Genomic DNA, 18,258 nt, shown 5'->3' with positions numbered 1-18,258 from the left:
CCCAGGCCCTAGCCCGGGCCAGACCCGGGCCGAACCTAACGGGACCTAACCCGGGCGGTGAACCGAACCCTAGCCTAGCTTGAACTAACCTAGCCCGGGCCTTGAGACCGAACCTAACCCTGGCAGACCTAACCAGGCCCGGACGAACCCGAACCCTAACCCTAGCCTGAACCCGGGCGAGACCCGGGCCAGACCTAGCCTAACCAGGCAAGCCCAGCCCGAACCGGGCCGAACCTAACCTAGCTCTTGGGGGCCGAACCGGGCCCAAACCCGGACTGCTTCTTGGGCTAGACCCGGGCCGAACTGAACCTAGCAAGGACCCTAACCCGGGCCGAACCCGAACCCAAACCCGAACCTATGCCCGGGCCCGAACCGGGCCAGACCCTAGCCCTAACCCGGGCCTAGCCTAGACCGGGCCAGACCCGAGGAACGGGCTAGACCCTAACCCTGGCTTGAACCGGGCAGACCGGGCCTAACCTAACCTAGACCTAACCGGACCAGGGCAGGACTAGCCGGGCCTCGCGGACGGACCGGGACAGATGGCGAGACTAACCGGGCGGCAGACGCTAACGTGGAGACCGGTTTTCATGGGCTAGCCGGACCGGAACGTTGAACTGGGACCACTAGCCTGGACTAACCTCGGCGAACCGTTCGGCCTGGACAACCGAACTGGCAGTTCAGCTTCTTTGGCCTGGCTTTCTTTCAACCGAACCACGGTCCTGGCAGACAGCGACAGCGGAACCGAACTGACCTGGAACGAACGACCTGTTGAACGAACGAACCGAACCGAGCCTAGCCTGGACTGGCCTTGGCTTAACCTGGCCTGGCCTAGCCTAGCGTGACCGAGACCGAACCAGGCAGACCTGGCTTGAACCTAACCTAACCCCGAGACCTAACCTGGCAGACCCCCAGACCAGGCCTAACCTTAACCCTAGCCTAACCCGGGCCGGGCCTGGAACCTAGCCGAACCTAGCCAGGCCCGGGCCGGTTGAACCCTAACCTAACCTGGCGAACCTAGCCGAGGCCTTTCTTCACAACTGCCGGGCTAACCGAACCCTAGCCGAACCTAACCTAACCTGCTTGAACCTAACCTGACCTGGCCTCGCTAACCTAGCTAGCCTGGCAGACCTAGCCTAGCCTAACCCTGGCTGACCTCTTGAGACCTAGCCTGGCCTGGCCTAACCTGGCCCGGGCGGGCCAGGACACCTAACCGAAGACCCCTACTTCTTGGGCTGGCAGACCCCTATTGAACCTAACCCTAACCTAACCCCTTCTTGAACCCTAACCTAGCCGAGCCTAACCTAACCGAACCTAACCTGAACCAGGGCCTGCGCTTGAGGCAGACCTAACCCGAACTGTGAACCTAACCTGTGAGCCGGGCCGACCAGAACCCGGGCCGAACCCTAACGGCCTGGCAGGGCCGAACCCGGTCCCTAACCTAGCCGGGCCGAACCCGGGCCCGAACCGGGCAGGCCTAGCCTAGCCGAGGCCGAACCCGGGCCGGGCCCGGACTTCTTCTTCAACTGGCAGACCAGGCCGAACCCTAACCCGAACCCGAACCCGGGCCCGAACCCCGAGGCCCTGCTCTGGCAGACCGGGCCGGGCCAGACTGGCCGAGGCCCTAGCCCGGGCTGCTTGGGCAGGGCCAGGGCCCAAACCCGAGGCCTAGCCGAACTAGCCCGAACCCTAACCCGAACCCTAACCTAACCCGGGCTGGCAGACTGGCCAGACTGCCTAGCCGAGGCCACTGCTTGAGACAGGCTAAGCTTGAACCCTATGCCTAACCTAACTTGAGCCTAACCCATAGCTTGAAGACCTAACTTCTTGAACTCTTGAGGCCTAAGCCTCAGCTTCCTTTAAGCCTAACCTGTGAACCTACTTCTTGCAGCTAGCCAGACCTAGCAGAACCAGACCCCCAGCCAGACCTAATCCTAAGCCGGGCCGAGACTGCTTGAACCCTAGCCCTAACCTAACCGGGTTGAGACTGCGAACCTAGCTGGCAGTCGGACCTGCCTAACCTAACGCCTAGCCTAGCTTGAACCCCCTTCTTGAACCCGGGCAGACTGCCGAGACCGGGCCTGGCCGGGCCGGGCCGGGCCTAGCCGGGCCTAGCCGAGGCCTAGCGGCCTAACCTAACTGCTTCTTGGACCTATAAATAACCATTAAACTTTATTTCTTGAACCAACCAAATTTATGATTGACTTAGCTAACCAGAACCCACTGCTAACCAACCAGAGACCCTATTGCTTGGCCGCTGGCGTGACTGCAGACCGAGCTGTGCTTTGCTGCAGACCGACCGAGACCTAACCCGGGCCTAACCGGGCCGGGCCGGGCCCGAACCTAGCCGAACCTAACTTCTTTCTTGAGCCTTCTTGAACCTAGCCCGAACCAGCTGCGAGCCTGGCCGGGCCTAGCCGGGCCGGACCTAGACCCGGGCCGGGCCGAACCCGAACCTAACCCTAACACTAGCCGAACCCGAGGCAGACCCGGCCCTAGCCTAGCTCTTGAGGCCTAACCGAACCTAACCTTGGCGAACCCGAGCTAGCCTAGCCTAGCAGGACCTAACCCCGGTTGAACCTCTTGAACCTAGCCCGAACCTAGCCTAACCCGGGCCTACTTCCAAGACCTAGCCCGAGCCTAACCTAACCTAACCTAGCCGAGCCTAGCCTAACCTGACTCGCCTAGCCTAACCGGACCGTTCTTCAGCTTCTTCTTGAACCTAACCCGGGCCGGGCCGGGCTCGCCCCTGGCAGACCTGGCAGACCCCGGGCCGAACCTGGCCGAACCTAGCCTAACTTGAACCCTAGCCGAACCTAGCCGGGCCTAGCACCTTTGCTTTCTTGGACCTAACCCGGGCGAGGCCTAGCCTAGCCCGGGCCTGGCTTCTTGAACCTAGCCGAACCCGGGCCTAACCCGGGCTTCTTGAGCCTAACTGGCCGGGCCGGGCCGGGCCCGAACCTAGCCAGGCCTAACCAGGCGGGCGAGACGGGCCGAACCCTAACCGAACCGGGCCGGGCCGGGCCTAGCACAACCGAACACTAACCCGGGCCGGGCCGAGCCAACTCTTGGAGCCTAGCCGGAACCGAACCCGGGCGAACCTAGCCTGGCCGAACCCGGGCGAACCCCAGGCCGAACCTAGCCCTAGCTGGCAGACCCGGGCCAGGCAGACCTAACCCTAGCCACAATGCCGGCGCTGGGCCGAACCAGGGCGGAGCCTAGCCCGGGCCTAACCCGAGGCCTAGCAGACCCGGGTGAACGAACCCGAGGCTGCTTGGAACGGGCCGAACCCGAACCAGGACGGCTGGCCCTGGCGACTGGACCCGGGCCCGCCCGAGCCCTAGCCGAACCCGAAGCCAGGGCAGGACCCAGACCCTAACCCGAACCCGGGCCAGACGAACCCCCTTCGACTTCAACCTAACCCTAGCCCAGATTCCGAACCGGGCCGAACCCGGGCCTAACCTAACTTCTTCTTTCAGCAGACCCCGGGCCGGGCTAACCGGGCCGGGACCGGGCCTAGACCGGGCCCTGACTCGCCCTAGCCTAGACCGGGCCGGACCTGGCACCAGCTTCTTGGGGCCGAGACCGGACCGGACTGGCCGGGCCTGGCCTAGCCTCTTCTTGGGCCAGACCGGGCCTAAGCCTGTAACCTGGCCAGACCCGGGCAGACCTAGCGAGACTAACCTAACCCTAGCCGGGACCTGCTTGAGACCCAGGCCTAACCTAGCCTAACCTAACCTAGCCTAACCTATTTGCCCTAGCCCGAACCTAACTCTTCAGCTACCTTTAACCTGTGGACCCAGACCTAGCCTAGCCCTAGCCCTAGCCCTAGCCGAACCCGAGACCCGAACCTAGCCCAGACCTAACCTAACCCGAGGAGCCTAAACCGGACCCTAGCCGGACCCTAGCCTAGCCTAGCCTGGCCGAACCTACTTCTTGAGCCTAGCTCTTGAACCTAACTCTTGAACCCTAGCCGAACCCGAACCTAACCCGGCCCTAACTCTTGGACGAGACCAGGCCCAGGCCCGGGCCGGGCAGGGCCCGAACCCTGCCGGGCCGAAGCCGGGCGGGGCGAACCTAACCCGGAGCAGACCCGGGCCCGGGCCTAACCTAGCCCAGGCCCTGCCCGGGCAGACCAGGCCCTAACCTAGCCCGAACCCTAGCCCCGGGCCGGGCCGGACGGAGCCTAGCCCTAGCGGGCCGAACCCGGGCCGAACCCGGGCCTAGCCTAACTACGCTTCCCGGCCAGGCCAGGCGAACCTAACCTAACCTAACCGAACCCTAACCGGGGCTTCCGGGCCGAACCCTAACCCGAACCCGGGCAGACCCGGACTGGCGAACCCTGGCAAGACCCTGGCCGAGGCCTTCCCGAACCCGGGCCAGACCGAACCGGGCAGGCCTAGACCTAACCCTAACCTAGCCGAACCCAGGCCGAACCCACGAACTGCTGCGTGCGAACCTAACCCGGGCAGGGCGAACCCGAACCTAACCTAACCTAACCCTGCTTGAACCGAACCAGGCGAACCAGACGAACCTAGCCCTAGCCACAAAGCGAGCAAGACCCGGGCCGAACCAGACAATGAGGCCGGACGAACGGACCAGGAGCCTGAACCTAACCTAACCCCTAACCCCTAGCCTAACCCTAACTTCAACCGACCCGAACCCCTAACCCGAGCTGCCCAAACCGAGACTCGCCCCTGGCCGAGCCTAACCCCTGGCAGACCTAGCCCGGGCCGAACCTAGCCCAGACCTAACCTAGCCGAACCCTAGCCTAGCCGAGACCCTAGCCGGGCCAGACCCTAGCCTACTTGAACCTAACCTAGCCAGACCTAGCCCGGGCAGACTTCTTGAACCTAACCGTAGCTTGAACCTAACTTGAACGCCGTAACCCTAGCCTAACCCTAGCCTGGCAGACCCGGACCTAAACTGAGGCCCGGACGAGGCCTAGCCGAACCTAACCAGGCCAGGACCTAACCGGCCTAACTGCCTAGCCCTAGCCGAGACCTAAGCCCTGGCAGACCTGGCCTAGCCTAGCCTTTCTTTCTTCCTTTAACCTGGCAGACCTAACCTAGCCTAGCCTAACCCGGAGCCTAGCTGGGCCGGGCCTGGCCTAACTGGCTTTCTTCTTCTTGAACCTAGCCTATTTCAACCCTCAGCCCTGGCCGGACCTAGCCTAGCCTAGCCTGCTTGGGCCTAGCCTAGCCTAGCCGGGCCTAGCCCTAACCCCTGGCCTCGGCCCCTGCTTGGACCTAGCCCCAGGCACTAGCGAGGCCTAACCGAGGCCTGGCGGACCTAGCCTGGCTTCAAGCCCCGGAGACCTGGCAGACTAGCGGGCGGACCTAACCTGGCTTGAGAACTAACCCCTAGCCTAACTTCTTGAGCCTAACTCTTCCGAACCTAGCCCTAACCGGACTTCTTGGCCCGAACCTAACCTCTTGAGGCCTAGCGGGGCCAGACCCGGGCCTGGCAGGCCTAGCCGGGCCAGGACCGGACCGAACCTGGCAGACCCTAGCCTAACTCTTGAAGACCTAACCGGACCCTAGCGGGCCAGACCTAGCGAGACCTAGCTTGAACCTAACCCGGGCCCGAACCCGGGCCAGACCCGGGCCAGGCAGACCTAGCCTAACACTGCTTGAGGCAGCCGGGCCAGGCCAGGCCTAGCCTAACTGGCGAGCCCTGGCAGACCCTAGCCGAGACCCGGCGCTAGCCTAGCCCTGGCAGACTCGGCACGGGCCAGGCCTAGCCGGGCCTGGCCGGGCCTAACCTGGCAGACCCTAGCCGGACCTGGCAGACCTAACCTAGCCTAGCCCCTAACCGAGGCCTAACCCTGCTTCAGCTGGCTTTCTTCTTGAACCAGACCCTAGCCTGGCCTAACCCTAGCCCGGACCTAACCCGGGCCGAACCCGGGCCTAACGCCTAGCCGGAGCCTAACCCGGGCCAGGCCGGGCCTAGCCCAGACCTAGCCCTAGCCGGGCCTAGCCCGGACCCTAGCCGAACCCTAACCTAACCCTAACCTGGCAGACCCCTAGCCGAACCGAACCTAACCTAACCCGGGCCTATTCTTGAACCTAACCCGGGCCAGAGCCCTAGCCCGAACCTAACCCGAACCCCTAACCCTGGCCCGAACCCGAACCGAGACCGAACCCCTAGCCGGACTAACGACCAGACCCGAGACCCGGGCCAGACCCTAGCCGGGCCGGACCGGGCCGAACCTAGCCTAACCGAGACACTAGCCGAGACCGGGCCGAACCTAGCCTGGCTTGAACCTAACCCGGCGGGCCGAGACCCGAACTACTTCTTGGACCCGGGCCGAACCCGAACCTAGACCTAACCTAACCTAACCCGGGCCGAACCCGGGCCGAACCCTAGCCTAACCTAATCGTGCCCGAACCCAGACCCCCAGGCAGGCTTCGGCAGACTAACCCGAACCTAACCCGGGCCAGACCCGGGCCGGAACCCAGACCCCTAACCCGAGGCCGAACCCGAACCCGGACTAGCCTAACCCGAACCGAACCAGACCGAACCCGGGCCAGACCTAACCGGGGCCAGGCGGTGGACTGAGCCTGGCAGGCCCGGGGGCCGGGCCCGAGGCCCTAGCCAGACCTAACCTAGCCTAGCCCGAACCCGGGCAGACCGAAGCCAGATTTCGCCTAACCTGCTTCGGCGCTGCTTGAACCGAGACCGGGCCTGGCCGAACCCGGGCCGGACGGGCCGAACCTATTGCCTAACCCTGGCAGACGGCCGGGCCTAACCTAACTTCTTGGGCCGAGGCCGGGCCGGGCCTGGCCGGGCCTGGCCTAACCTAACGGGCCTAGCCCGGGCCAGGAACCGGGCCTGGCACAGCTTCTTCTTGAACCGAGGCAGACCCTAGGCCGGGAACCTAACCTAACCTAGCAGACCTGTTGAAGACCGGACCTAACTTCTTCTAACCTTCTTCAACCCTAACTTCTTCTTCAGTGGACCCTGCTTCGCTGTAACCCTAGCCTAGCTGGCAGACTGAACCCTAACCTAGCCTAGCCTAGCCTAGCCGGGCCGGGCCCGAGACCTAGCCTAGCCTAACCCCTTCTTGAACCCTGCTTGAACCCCTAACTGAACCTAGCCTAACCCACAACTTTGGCTTGAACCCTAACCCTAGCCGGGCCTAACTAGGCGGAGCCTAACTTCTTGGGCCTAACCTGCGAGACCCAGACCCTAGCAGACCTAACCTGCATTGCAGACCCGGACCTAGACCCGGACGGGCGGACGGGCCAGACCTGCGCGGGCCTGGCAGACCCGAAGCCGGGCCCGGGCCAGACCTAGCAGGCCGAACCCGAGGCCCCGGGCCTGCGCCCTAGCTTGAGCCTAGCAGGCCCAGGCAGGCCTTTCGCCCTGCTTGGGCCTAGCGAGCCCGGGCCTTCGGACGGGCCTAACCTAACTGCCTGAACCTTCGCTGGCCGAACCCGAACCCGAACCCTAGCCTAACCCCTAACCCCAGCCCGAACCCGAACCAGACCTAGCCTAACCCCTAACCGAACCCCTAACCCGGAACCGGGCAGACCTAGCGGGCAGACCGGGCAGACCCTAGCCCAGACCCTAACTCAGACCCTAGCAGACCAGACCAGACAGACCCGGGCCGGAGCCCGGAACCGGAACCTAAGCCTAGCACAAGCAGGCCGGGCCGAGACCCGAGGCCTAACCGCGTGCCGAACCCTAGCCCCAGGCAGACCGAACCCGGAGCCTAACTTCTTGTTCGACTTTGACCGAACCAGACCGAGGCCGAACCCGAACCTATTCCTTTAGCCCGAGGCAGACCAACCCGGGCAGACCAGACGGGCCGGACCAGTTGAGGCCTGGACCTAGCCCGCAACCTAGCACAACTAACCCTGGCCCCTAGCCCGACCGAGACCTGGCAGACTCTTAGGCCCCGGGCCTAGCCTAGGCCGAGACCTTTCTTCTTGAGGCCTTTCAGCACCAGACCACAACTGAGCCTAGCCTGGCGAACCTAACCTGGCAGACCTAGCCCTAGGCCCGGGCCCTAGCCAGGCCGAGACACTAGCCCTAGCAGACCTAACCTAACCCCAGGCCTAGGCCGAGACCAGACCCTAGCAGACCTAACCGTAGCAGACCTAACCGAGACGTAGCCTGGCCCTGGCCTAGCCCGAGACCCGGACCGGACCTGGCAGACCGAGGCCCGGGCCTGGCCGAGACCCCTGGCCGGGCCCGGGCTGGCAGACCTAGCCTAACCCTAGCCTAGCCGCCCGGGCCTAAGCCCTAGCCCGAGCCTAGCCTAGGCCTAACCTGGCCTAGCCTAAGCCCTAGCCCAACGCTAACCTGGCCGCTTGAACCTAGCACAACCTAGCCTAGCAGACCTAACCTAACCTAGCCGGGCAGACCTAACCCTTCTTCAACCTAAGCTTCTTGAACTACTTGAACACTAGCCGAACCTAGCAGACTAGCAGACTAGCCTAACCTAGCCGAACCAGGCCCTAACCTGAACCCCTAAACCTAACCTGGCAGACCCTAACCTAGCCTGGCAGAACCTAGCCTAACTTCGCCTAACTTGAACCTAACCGAGACCTAGCCTAGACCCTAGCCGACCCTAACCTATTACGAACCCTAACCCGAGGCTAACCGAACCCGGGCCTGGCCTAGCCTGGCCCCCTAACCTAGCCTGGCCGGGCCGGGCCGGGCCGGGCCAGGCCTGGCCGGGCCGGGCCCAGGCCGGGCCTGGCCGGGCCGGGCCCTGGCCGGGCCGGGCCGGGCCTGGCCTGGCAGGCCCTGGCCCGGGCCAGGCCGGGCCCGGGCCTGGCCTGGCCGGGCCGGGCCGGGCGGGCCGGGCCTGGCCTGGCTGCCCCCAGCGGGCCAGGCCGGGCCTGGCCTGGCCTGGCCCTGCTGGCCAGGCCGGGCCAGGCCTGGCCGGGCCCGGGCCGGGCCAGGCCAGACCCGGGCCCTGGCCCGGGCCTGGCCCCGGGCCGGGCCAGGCCAGGCGGCCGGGCCTGGCCAGGCCGGGCCGGGCGGGCCGGGCCAGGCCCTGGCCGGGCCAGGCCAGGCCGGGCGGCCGAACCGTTGCCGGCCTGGCCCGGGCGGGCCAGGCCGGGCCCTGGCCTGGCCCTGCGCTGCTAGGCCCGGGCCCGGGCCCGAGCGCGGGCCGGGCCCGAACCTGGCCTGGCCTGGCCGGGCCGGGCCCTGGCGGGCCGGGCCGGGCCGGGCCGGGCCCGGGCCGGGCCTGGGCCTGGCTTCCACTAGCCTGGCCTGGCCTAGGCTGCCCTGCCCGGCCCGGGCCCTGGCCGGGCCTGCCTGGCCGGGCCCTAGCTGCCGGGCCAGGCCTGGCCGGGCCGAGGCCTGCCGGGCCGGGCCGGGCCGGGCCTAGCCCTGGCCCGGGCCTAGCCCTGGCCAGGCCTGGCCGGGCCGGGCCTGGCTGGCCCTCTGGCCCTAGCCTGGCCGGGCGGGCCCTGCCTGGCCGGGCCGGGCCGGGCCTGGCCGGGCCTGGCCTCTGCCCTGGCCGGGCCCTGGCCGGGCCTAGGCCTGGCTTCTGCTAGGCCTGGCCTGGCCTCTGGCAACCAACTCTGCTAACTTCTTGATCCTAACCTAGCCCTTGGGCCGGGCCAGGCCGGGCCAGGCCTGGCCTAACCTGGCCGGGCCTAGCCTGGCCCTAGCCTGGCCTAGCCTGGCCGGGCCTGGCCTAAGCTTCTTCTGGCCTGGCAGACCTGGCCTAACCTGGCCCTGGCCTGGCCGGGCCGGGCCTAGCCTGGCCAGGCCCTGGCCGGGCCGGGCCTAGCCTGGCCTGGCCCTGGCCGGGCCTGGCCTGGCCGGGCCTAGCCTAACTGGCAAGCCGGGCCTGGCCTGGGCCAGGCCCTGGCCTAGCCGGGCGGGCCGAACCGGGCCTGGCCCTGGCCGGGCCGAGCCTGGCCCGGGCCGGGCCGGGCCGGGCCGGGCCTGGCCTGGCCCCAGGCCGGGCCCTGGCCCGGGCCGGGCCGGAGGCCCTGGCGGGCCCGGGCCAGGCCCGGGCCTGCCCGGGCCCTGGCCTAACCTAAACCTCGGGCCCGGGCCCGGGCCAGGGCCTGGCCTGGCCGGGCCCTAGCCTAGCCGGGCCGGGCCCGGGCCGGGCCGGGCCTGGCCCGGGCCGGGCCTGGCCCGGGCCTGGCCTGGCTGCTAGCCTGGCCAGGCCTGGCCCTGGCCGGGCCGGGCCGAGGCCGGGCCAGGGCCTGGCCGGGCCGGGCAGGCCCTGGCCAGGCCTGGCCTGGCCTGCCCAAGCCTGGCCTAACCTGCTGCCCGGGCCGGGCCGGGCCTGCCGGGCCCGGGCCAGGCCTAGCCTGGGCCGGGCCCGGGCCGGGCCAGGCCAGGGCCTGGCCAGACCCTAGCCCCCAGCCTGGCCAGGCCTGGCAACCTAGCCTGGAACCCTGGCGGGCCAGGCCGGGCCGGGCCTGGCCGAACCAGGGCGAACCGGGCCGAACCCTGGCGGGCCGGGCCCGGGCCTGGCCTAACCTTCGCCCAAGCCCGGGCCCGGGCCAGGCCCTGCCCCAGCCAGACCTAGCCGGGCCTAACTTCTTGGCAACCCCTAACCGAACCCTGCCCGGGCCTAAACCGGGCCCTGGCCGAGGCCCTGGCCGAATCCGAACCCTAAGGCCCGAACCCGAGCGAGCCCTGGCCGGGCCCGGGCCGGGCCGGGCCCTAGCTGCTAGCAGGCCGAGATCCTAGCCCGGGCCCGGGCCGGGCCGGGCCGGGCCAGGCCAGGGCCCTGGCCGGGCCTGGCCGGGCCAGGGCCGGGCGGGCCTAGCCTGGCCGGGCCGGGCCCTGCTGCTGGCCGGGCGGGCGGGCCTGGCTGGCTGCTTCTGGCCCCTGGCCTGCCCTTTGCCCTAACTGCTGGCCCTAACCTAACCTAACCTGCCTAACCCTGGCCTAACCTAACCTGGCCTGGCTAACTAACCTAACCCTAACCTAACACAACTGGCCTAACCTAACCCTAACCTAACTAACCTAACCTAACCTAACCCTCCAGCCCCAGGCAACCACTCTGCTTTCTGTCTCCACGAAGTTGCCTTTTCTGAACATTTAATATAAATAGAATAATATAAAATGTAGTCTTTTGCATCTGGCTTTTTTATCTAGTTGGAATATCTCTGCTTTTTCATTGGGGGATTTAGTCTATTCCAATTTAATGTAATTATCATCATGATTGGATTTATATCTGACATTTTGCTATTTGTTTCCTGTCTTATGTCTTTTTTGTTCTTTTCCTCCATTATTTTGTGTTAGATAAGTTTTTATGTACCATTTTAATTACTGTTTTTAAATGATTTTTTCATTAGTTTTCCCTTAGGGATTATAAAAATCTTAACTCATTGCATTTCACTTCAGATTAATGAAAACTTATTTCAGATAAAATATAGAAACTATTTCTTTAATTGACATGTCTATGAATAAACATAAAAAGGACAAAGCCTAAAATCAGTGACCACATTTGAAGGGAGGGAAGAAGGAAAAACAACTGAATAAATGGAGACACTATGTTCTTGGATAGTAAAGTCGAGTGTTGCATAGATGTGGTCAGTTCCCAGATTAATTTAAAAACTCAATGCAATTCTGATTATCACAACCACTTTTTTAGGGAATGACACTGTAGAGTGCGAGTCCTTCTTAAATCCTGATTATACAGGTGCTTCAGAAGGACTCAGGGAGGCTGTAAATAAGGTGTTTCCTAGGTGTCCAATGAAAACTTCTGATGAGGTAAATAGTACAGAGGTACATAGCTGAATTTGAGGTATTAACAGAAGTACACAGGCAGACGTAGAGATAGCCTGTCACATATGCTCCACAGCTTAGTTCTCAAGATATTCCAGAGAATCCATAAACAACTGAAATTGTATTCTTTGATACCTTTAGTGAGCCCGTTCAAAGACAGACTGTCCACACTCACCTATTTGCTGCAAATCAGTGTACCCTGCCCCAAATATGCAGGCAGGTTCTCTGTTCAGACTGTCTGCAGTTTTCTCCCTCACTCACAAATCCTGCTTTTGTCTTTGACATTTCCTCATGGTGAGATCTAGGTTATATATTTTTGGCAGCAATACTAGATAAATCATATTGTATCTTTCTCAGTGCATCACATCAGGAGGACATGGCTTTGTTTTCTTCCCGCTCTTAGTGATGTTTTAAAAGGCCTTATTTTGATCAGAAGTGTGGAGATGAGAAATTCTGATGAGGGAACTAGTGCCAACCTGGCGTAGCTGAAGTGGAGCTGCAGGAGACCTCGAGACAGGTGTCATGTGCTCCACCGCCAAACTCAAAAGGTTTCCATGGATTCTGTCAACAGTGACCTCTTTTCTGTGATGTCCTGTCAGTCTACTCAAAAACAGTCCAGACTGGCATCTGTAATACCCCTCAATCATTTTACCTGCAAAAATGCACAAACGAGAGTCACTATTTCCAACTTCTGGAGTTTTTGCCTTTGTTCCTTGACAACCTTCCACAACTGCCTTGGGCCTCAGTTCCCACAGTCTTCCCATCTAATTCACCACCTTCTTTTGATTGGTAAAATGCACTCTTTCATGCATAGATAATGTACATGTAGTTTAAAGAATAAAATGAGCACTCTAGTGTATCTTAATAGAACAAAACCAATATTTTTGGAAGCCGTCCATATATTTTTCCTTCAACCAATTTTCTATATATTTTAGTAGGTTGCTTCATCTGAAAAACAAGTGACCTAGACTGCCAATTGAACAGTGGGAATAGGCTTGCCCTCTCACTTAGTAAAATATTCTATAAAGCTGCATAGTTAAAACAGTGGGGTAGATATTGAAAAAAGAAAACAGATACATATGGACATAAAATAGATTGGTAACATTGAGTTTGGGTGAGTATATCGAAAATAGCTTTCATACCATGTGGTGAGAAGATAAATTGGTATGCCCATTTTGTAGGGCAGTTTGCCAATATAACAATTTTAAAGTTGCTCAGTCTTTAACCTAGCAATTCCACTTCTAGCAAGCTCTCCTTTACAAATATTCCAATGTGGACACAAAGATGAAAATAGAAATTCAATGCAGCAGTTTGTAATTGAGAAATTTGAGAAACAAGTTAATCAGCTAATAGTAAGCGAAAGGTTAAATTAAAGTGTACGCATCCAGAAGAAAATCAAGCTGTGGAAGAAAAAAGGTATGTGTAATTATGTAAAATTACAAGTTAAACCGTTAGAAGTGGTCTCCTGTAAGAAGATCTTTGAGAGGGCAGATAGGGAGATCTGGGGGCTTTGATCTGGTGAAAATGGGTGGCACTGTTTCATGCCCTGCTTTGAGAGAAATCTACAAAGTTTTTCTACTGAGGTCACATTGGTATAAGTTGGTGAAATTATATAAATTTCAGGTGTACATCCTTATATTCCGACTTCTGTATAGACTACATTGTGTTCACCACCAATAGTTTAGGTCTTATCTGTCACCAAACAAATATACTCCTTTACTCCTCACCTCTGGTATCCACCAATCTATGCTCTGTTCTATGTGTTTGTTTTATCTTCCACATTTGAGTGAAATCATGTGCTATTTGTCTTTCTCTTGATGGCTTATTTTGCTTAGTATAATACCCTCAAGGTCCATCCATGTTGTTGCAAATGGCAAGGTTTTATCTTTTTTATGGCTGAGTAGTATTCCATCATATCTATATACCAAATCTTCTTTATCCATTCATCCACTGATGGGCACTTAGGTTGTTTCCAAGTCTTGACTATAGTGAATAATGCTGCAATGAACATAGGGGTGCATACAACTCAACAACAACAAAAATTTAAAAGTGGGCAGAGGATCTGAACAAACATTTCTCCAAAGAAGATATACAGATGGCCAATAGGCACATGAAAAAATGTTCAACATCACTAGTAGGGAAATGCAAATCAAAAAACCACAATGAGATAATCTCTTCACACCTGCCAAAATGGCTATTATTAAAAAGACAAGAAATAACAAGTGTTAGAGAGGATGTAGAGAAAAGGGAACTTATTTTTACACTGCTGGTGGGAATGTAAACTGGTGCAGCCACTCTGGAAAGCAGTATGGAGATTCCTCAAAAAATTAAAGCTAGAAATACCATATGATCCAGCTATTCCACTTCTGGGTATTTATCCAAAGAACACAAAAACACTAAGTCGAAAAGATATGCACTCCTAAGTTTCTTTTTCTAAAATCAATACTTTATATGAATAAAGAATTTTACCAAATGTCATTACACCTAAATGCTTTTATTTGAAGGTCAAGCTCCATTCTTTTCTTGTCTCTCTCCAACCTCCAACCAAGGATGTTTCCTCTATCTTACCATTTTCTTCTTTCACAAATCATCTCAGGCACATGTGTGTGTGTACACATATTTTTGTCTAAGTTTTGGAATAGTCAAAGACTCCTAAATGTTCCATTGGCTTGCTACCTGCTGCTGAGTAATCTTTCTTGTAAAGGAGAGAATCTGATGCTCTGGTCACGTGGGTACTACTTAGAGGAAGAAAAAACAACAGAGTCTTAGTTCTACTCTGATGTAGCCTCAGTTGAAACTTTGAGTCTGCACTGAGTTTGAGTCTTAAATGTTTCAAGTTCACTCCACCTAGGTTTTTCTTTGTCTCTTCTAAAAATAGTTAATAGCCTATTGTAAATTCACCTTTGCATCTTGCCCTTATTATAAATGCTTATTTAAAATTGGAGTGATTGTCTACTAGGGGTGACCAGAGTCTATGATAGACATACCACTCCCCTGGTCTTTAAAGTTGGGTTTCCTTGAATTTTTAAAGTGAAAGTTTTTATAACCCTAAGACTAATGTGTGCTATTGTTTTTTTTTGCTAGCACCCTGCTGTTAACAGTTTGCTTCCTTCTTCCAGCGATGGCACAGTCATCCCAGCCGCCAGGAAAACGTGAGAGAGGCGCTAATTATCACTGCATTGGCAATCATATTACAATATGTAAATAGATCAAATCAACACGTGTACGTCTTAAATTCACAGTGTTCTATATCAAATATATTTCAATTTTTAAAAAGTGACAGAGAGGGCTGACCCGCCGCCCGCGCCTGCTCCCCGCTGCTGCGGTGACTAAGGGAAGAGGCGCCAGCGCTGCTGTCTCTCCCGTGTCAAACCTCACTGGAGGCCGTGACCCGGGCGAGACTCGAGGACGACAGCAGGGCAGTCCTGGCTCTTTCTCCCAGCTTCCCCCTCGGAACCAACTGTTCGCATCCCACATCACCTTGAGGAGAAACACCGCAGGCTTGGAGAGGTTTCCAGATGGGCGGAGAGCTCTCACCTGGCGGAGCGAGATGCTCGCGATTAAAATGCACAAGGGAAGCACCTGCCCTGACGGGAAAAGGGCGGCCTCGGATCAGCCGGAAATCCGAGAGATCTCACCTGCCTCTGGGTAGAAGTCAGCCTGCAGCCGATATTGCCTGCTAAAGGAACGTGCCTCTCCCTCCCCTTCTACCTGCCAATGAACAGACGTTAAGGAAATTCGATTCTTTACAGTTCTTTATTAGGACTCTTTCTATTCGTATTTGCAGACATTTAACATGGAGTGGGGGACCGAGAACAGCCCACACCATGCTTTCCCCCGCTTCTGCAGCAGGAGCAGGACCTAGAAGAATAGGGCTCCAGATAGGGGCTTCCTCTCTAACTTTGCCTCTCCCTCGCCCCGGGCCCAAAATGCCTTCATAAGCTGGTAACCCGGCCCTGGGTGGCGCCAGGCGAGTACTGGGTCGCCGCCTCCCGGACGGCCCCCGGGGATGGCTGCGTGGCCGCCTCCCGGACGGCCCCCGGGGAGCGCTGGGTCGCCGCCTCCCGGACGGCCCCCGGGGAGGGCTGCGTGGCCGCCTCCCGGACGGCCCCCGGGGATGGCTGGGTCGCCGCCTCCCGGACGGCCCCCGGGGAGGGCTGCGTGGCCGCCTCCCGGACGGCCCCCGGGGAGCGCTGGGTCGCCGCCTCCCGGACGGCCCCCGGGGAGGGCTGGGTCGCCGCCTCCCGGACGGCCCCCGGGGAGGGCTGCGTGGCCGCCTCGCGGACGGCCCCCGGGGAGGGCTGGGTCGCCGCCTCGCGGACGGCCCCCGGGGAGGGCTGGGTCGCCGCCTCGCGGACGGCCCCCGGGGAGGGCTGGGTCGCCGCCTCGCGGACGGCCCCCGGGGAGGGCTGGGTCGCCGCGTCGCGGACGGCGTCAGGGGGCCGCAGGTTCCCGGCCTCCTGGACAACGGCCTTCTTTGAGCCTGGAAGAAGGTAAGGAGACCGCACCTGTGTCCCCAAACTCTTTCCACAAACGGAGTCACCTGTAGGGGCTGCGGGGGTGGAGAACCGGAATCTGAGAGCACGGGGTCAATTTGGCCTTCTAGATCCCTTAGCAAAAAGGAAACCCTCCCTGGGCGAACTAAGGATGAAACCGCTGCCCAGGCACAGCCAGGGAGCATCAGGATCCTCCCGAGGAACTAGGGCCTGCCCGGGGTCCCCCTCCCTCTTCCCTGCCCGTACTTGGTGCCCGGAGGTGGCGGTGATAGTCAGCCAAGTTCATGATCATCTTGGATACATCCTTCTGGTGATCAGGCCGACCGAATATCAGGATCTCAGCCTCGCCCTCCGGGTCCCACTGATTAACGTGAAGCAGGGTCTGCGACACCCACTCGACGTGCGGGATGTGCTCTCCTCCCGGGCCTGCGCAGGAAACAAAGAGGCCTCGAGGTGGGGGGACTTGGGAGGGGAGGGCGGCGGGAAGAGGTGGGGGCCGGGAGGGGCCTGGGCTGGGGCCAGGGGCACAGGACAGGCGTGCCCGGGTACGTGGCCAGCCTGCGGGAGGAGTAGGAAGGAGGCCACATCGGCTGCCCCTCTCCGGCCCACGCACCGAAGATCGCTTCCACCAGCCATGCCTCCAGGTGAACTGCTTTTGGACTCTTCAGGTACTCGAAGTGGAACCAGTAGGGCTGCTTGGTGAGGTTACCGAGCACCTCGAACAGCGTCCCTTCTCGCCGCTCCAGCTGCACGAGCGTCGGAAACCGCCTGGGAGTGGCCATGCTGCGGCCGGCCTCGCGGGGAGCTGGGGGACAGCTGCAAACCCGAAGGCCGCGGTTGGGACCGGCTCCGGCAGCAGGGGCCTGGCCTGGGCCTTATTTAAAGGGGTTTTGGCAAGCCCCTCCCCATCCTCGCCCTTCCCATTGGATTCCAGGCCTCCCTCCGAAACCCGGCAGCCTAGACTGCTTCCCGAATCGCACAGGTGCACTGCGTTTGGAGCCGCCCTTTTCCCAGCGCGCTGGGAGGGAGGGGCGGAGCTCCCGGCTTGAGGCTACCATCTGGGAAGCTGCGGCACCCTTGAGTGTGGACTCAGGGCGGTGGGGAGATCCGACGTCAGGACAAGATCTTTCAGAGGAGCGAACTGATACTTGAAGAGACTCAGGTGCTTTTCAGACAGTTGTAATGTGACCAATTTGGCATTCCTGAGAGGTTGGAATAACTTTTACTTTTCCTCCCCAAAGCCTCAGTGCATGTGGTTGTATATCCTAGTTGTTAGTTGTAAGTCCTTCTAGTTCTTCTGTGTGAGCCACCGCCACAGCAGGGCAACTGACAGAGGGGTGGTGTGGTGCGGCCTCGGGGAAACAAACTGGGGCCACCAAAGCAGTGAGAGCGCCAAACTTGAACTGCTAGGCCATCAGGGCTAGCTCTGGAATAACTTTTTAATGGAAAATCTAATTAAATACATTGAAAAAGCAAAAACTGGGGCACATTTGTATGGTGACAGATGAAAACTAGACTTTTGGTGATCACCACAATGTAGTCTATACAGAAGTTGAAATATAATGATGTACACTTGAAATTTATATAATATAAATTGATGTTACCTCAATAAAAAAAATTTGGAACCAAAAAATGAAAAATAAAAAACTCAAGGAGTAGAAAAGGTATTCAAGGGCTAAAGTCAGTCCCCCACTTCCTCCTGAAGACTGTCTGCTAAGTTCTCTGCCCAGGGGCCACCACATTTCCACCTTCTTCCTTAACCTGTCAGAGACAGTGGAGCACATGGTCCATGTGCTCAGGACACCAGAGGGGGAATCCTTTGAAACATTCTGACACCCTAATTCTGTAAATAACATGACTATATTTCCATTTCTTGATTTTTCTGTCCAGGTTAAAGCATTACCTATTAACTGCCGCTCAGAAAGATGGAGGTATATAGCTCTCACATCAGTAGTTGGGGTGTCACGCCCAGACCCAGCATCAAGAGATTCCCAGCATTCAGTCAGACTGATCCTTGTATCCTCTGTGGGAACTCTAGGCCAAA

At 59.2% G+C, this 18,258-nt stretch overlaps 1 protein-coding gene across 2 annotated transcripts; it reads right to left on the bottom strand.

The window, feature by feature from the left end:
• Positions 1-14,829: 14,829 nt before the first annotated feature.
• Positions 14,830-17,120, bottom strand: KHDC3L (KH domain containing 3 like, subcortical maternal complex member). 2 transcript variants are annotated; one of them, XM_087424249.1, is made up of 3 exons: positions 16,828-17,120; positions 16,461-16,640; positions 14,830-16,270 (listed from the first exon to the last, which is right to left on the bottom strand). In XM_087424249.1, the coding sequence occupies exons 1-3, from the start codon at positions 16,994-16,996 to the stop codon at positions 15,654-15,656; spliced, it is 966 nt and encodes a 321-aa protein (XP_087280375.1). In that variant the 5' UTR covers positions 16,997-17,120; the 3' UTR covers positions 14,830-15,653. The 2 variants fall into 2 exon arrangements, with proteins under 2 accessions (XP_087280375.1, XP_014650136.2); XM_014794650.2 differs by having other exon boundaries at positions 14,830-16,201.
• Positions 17,121-18,258: the final 1,138 nt, after the last annotated feature.

Source organism: Ceratotherium simum, chromosome 36 (genome assembly GCF_057802395.1).
Source record: "Ceratotherium simum simum isolate JZ-2026a chromosome 36, ASM5780239v1, whole genome shotgun sequence".
Lineage (NCBI taxonomy): Eukaryota > Metazoa > Chordata > Mammalia > Perissodactyla > Rhinocerotidae > Ceratotherium > Ceratotherium simum.
Note: the sequence above shows the minus strand (reverse complement) of the source record. Positions and strands in the feature narration are given on the sequence as shown.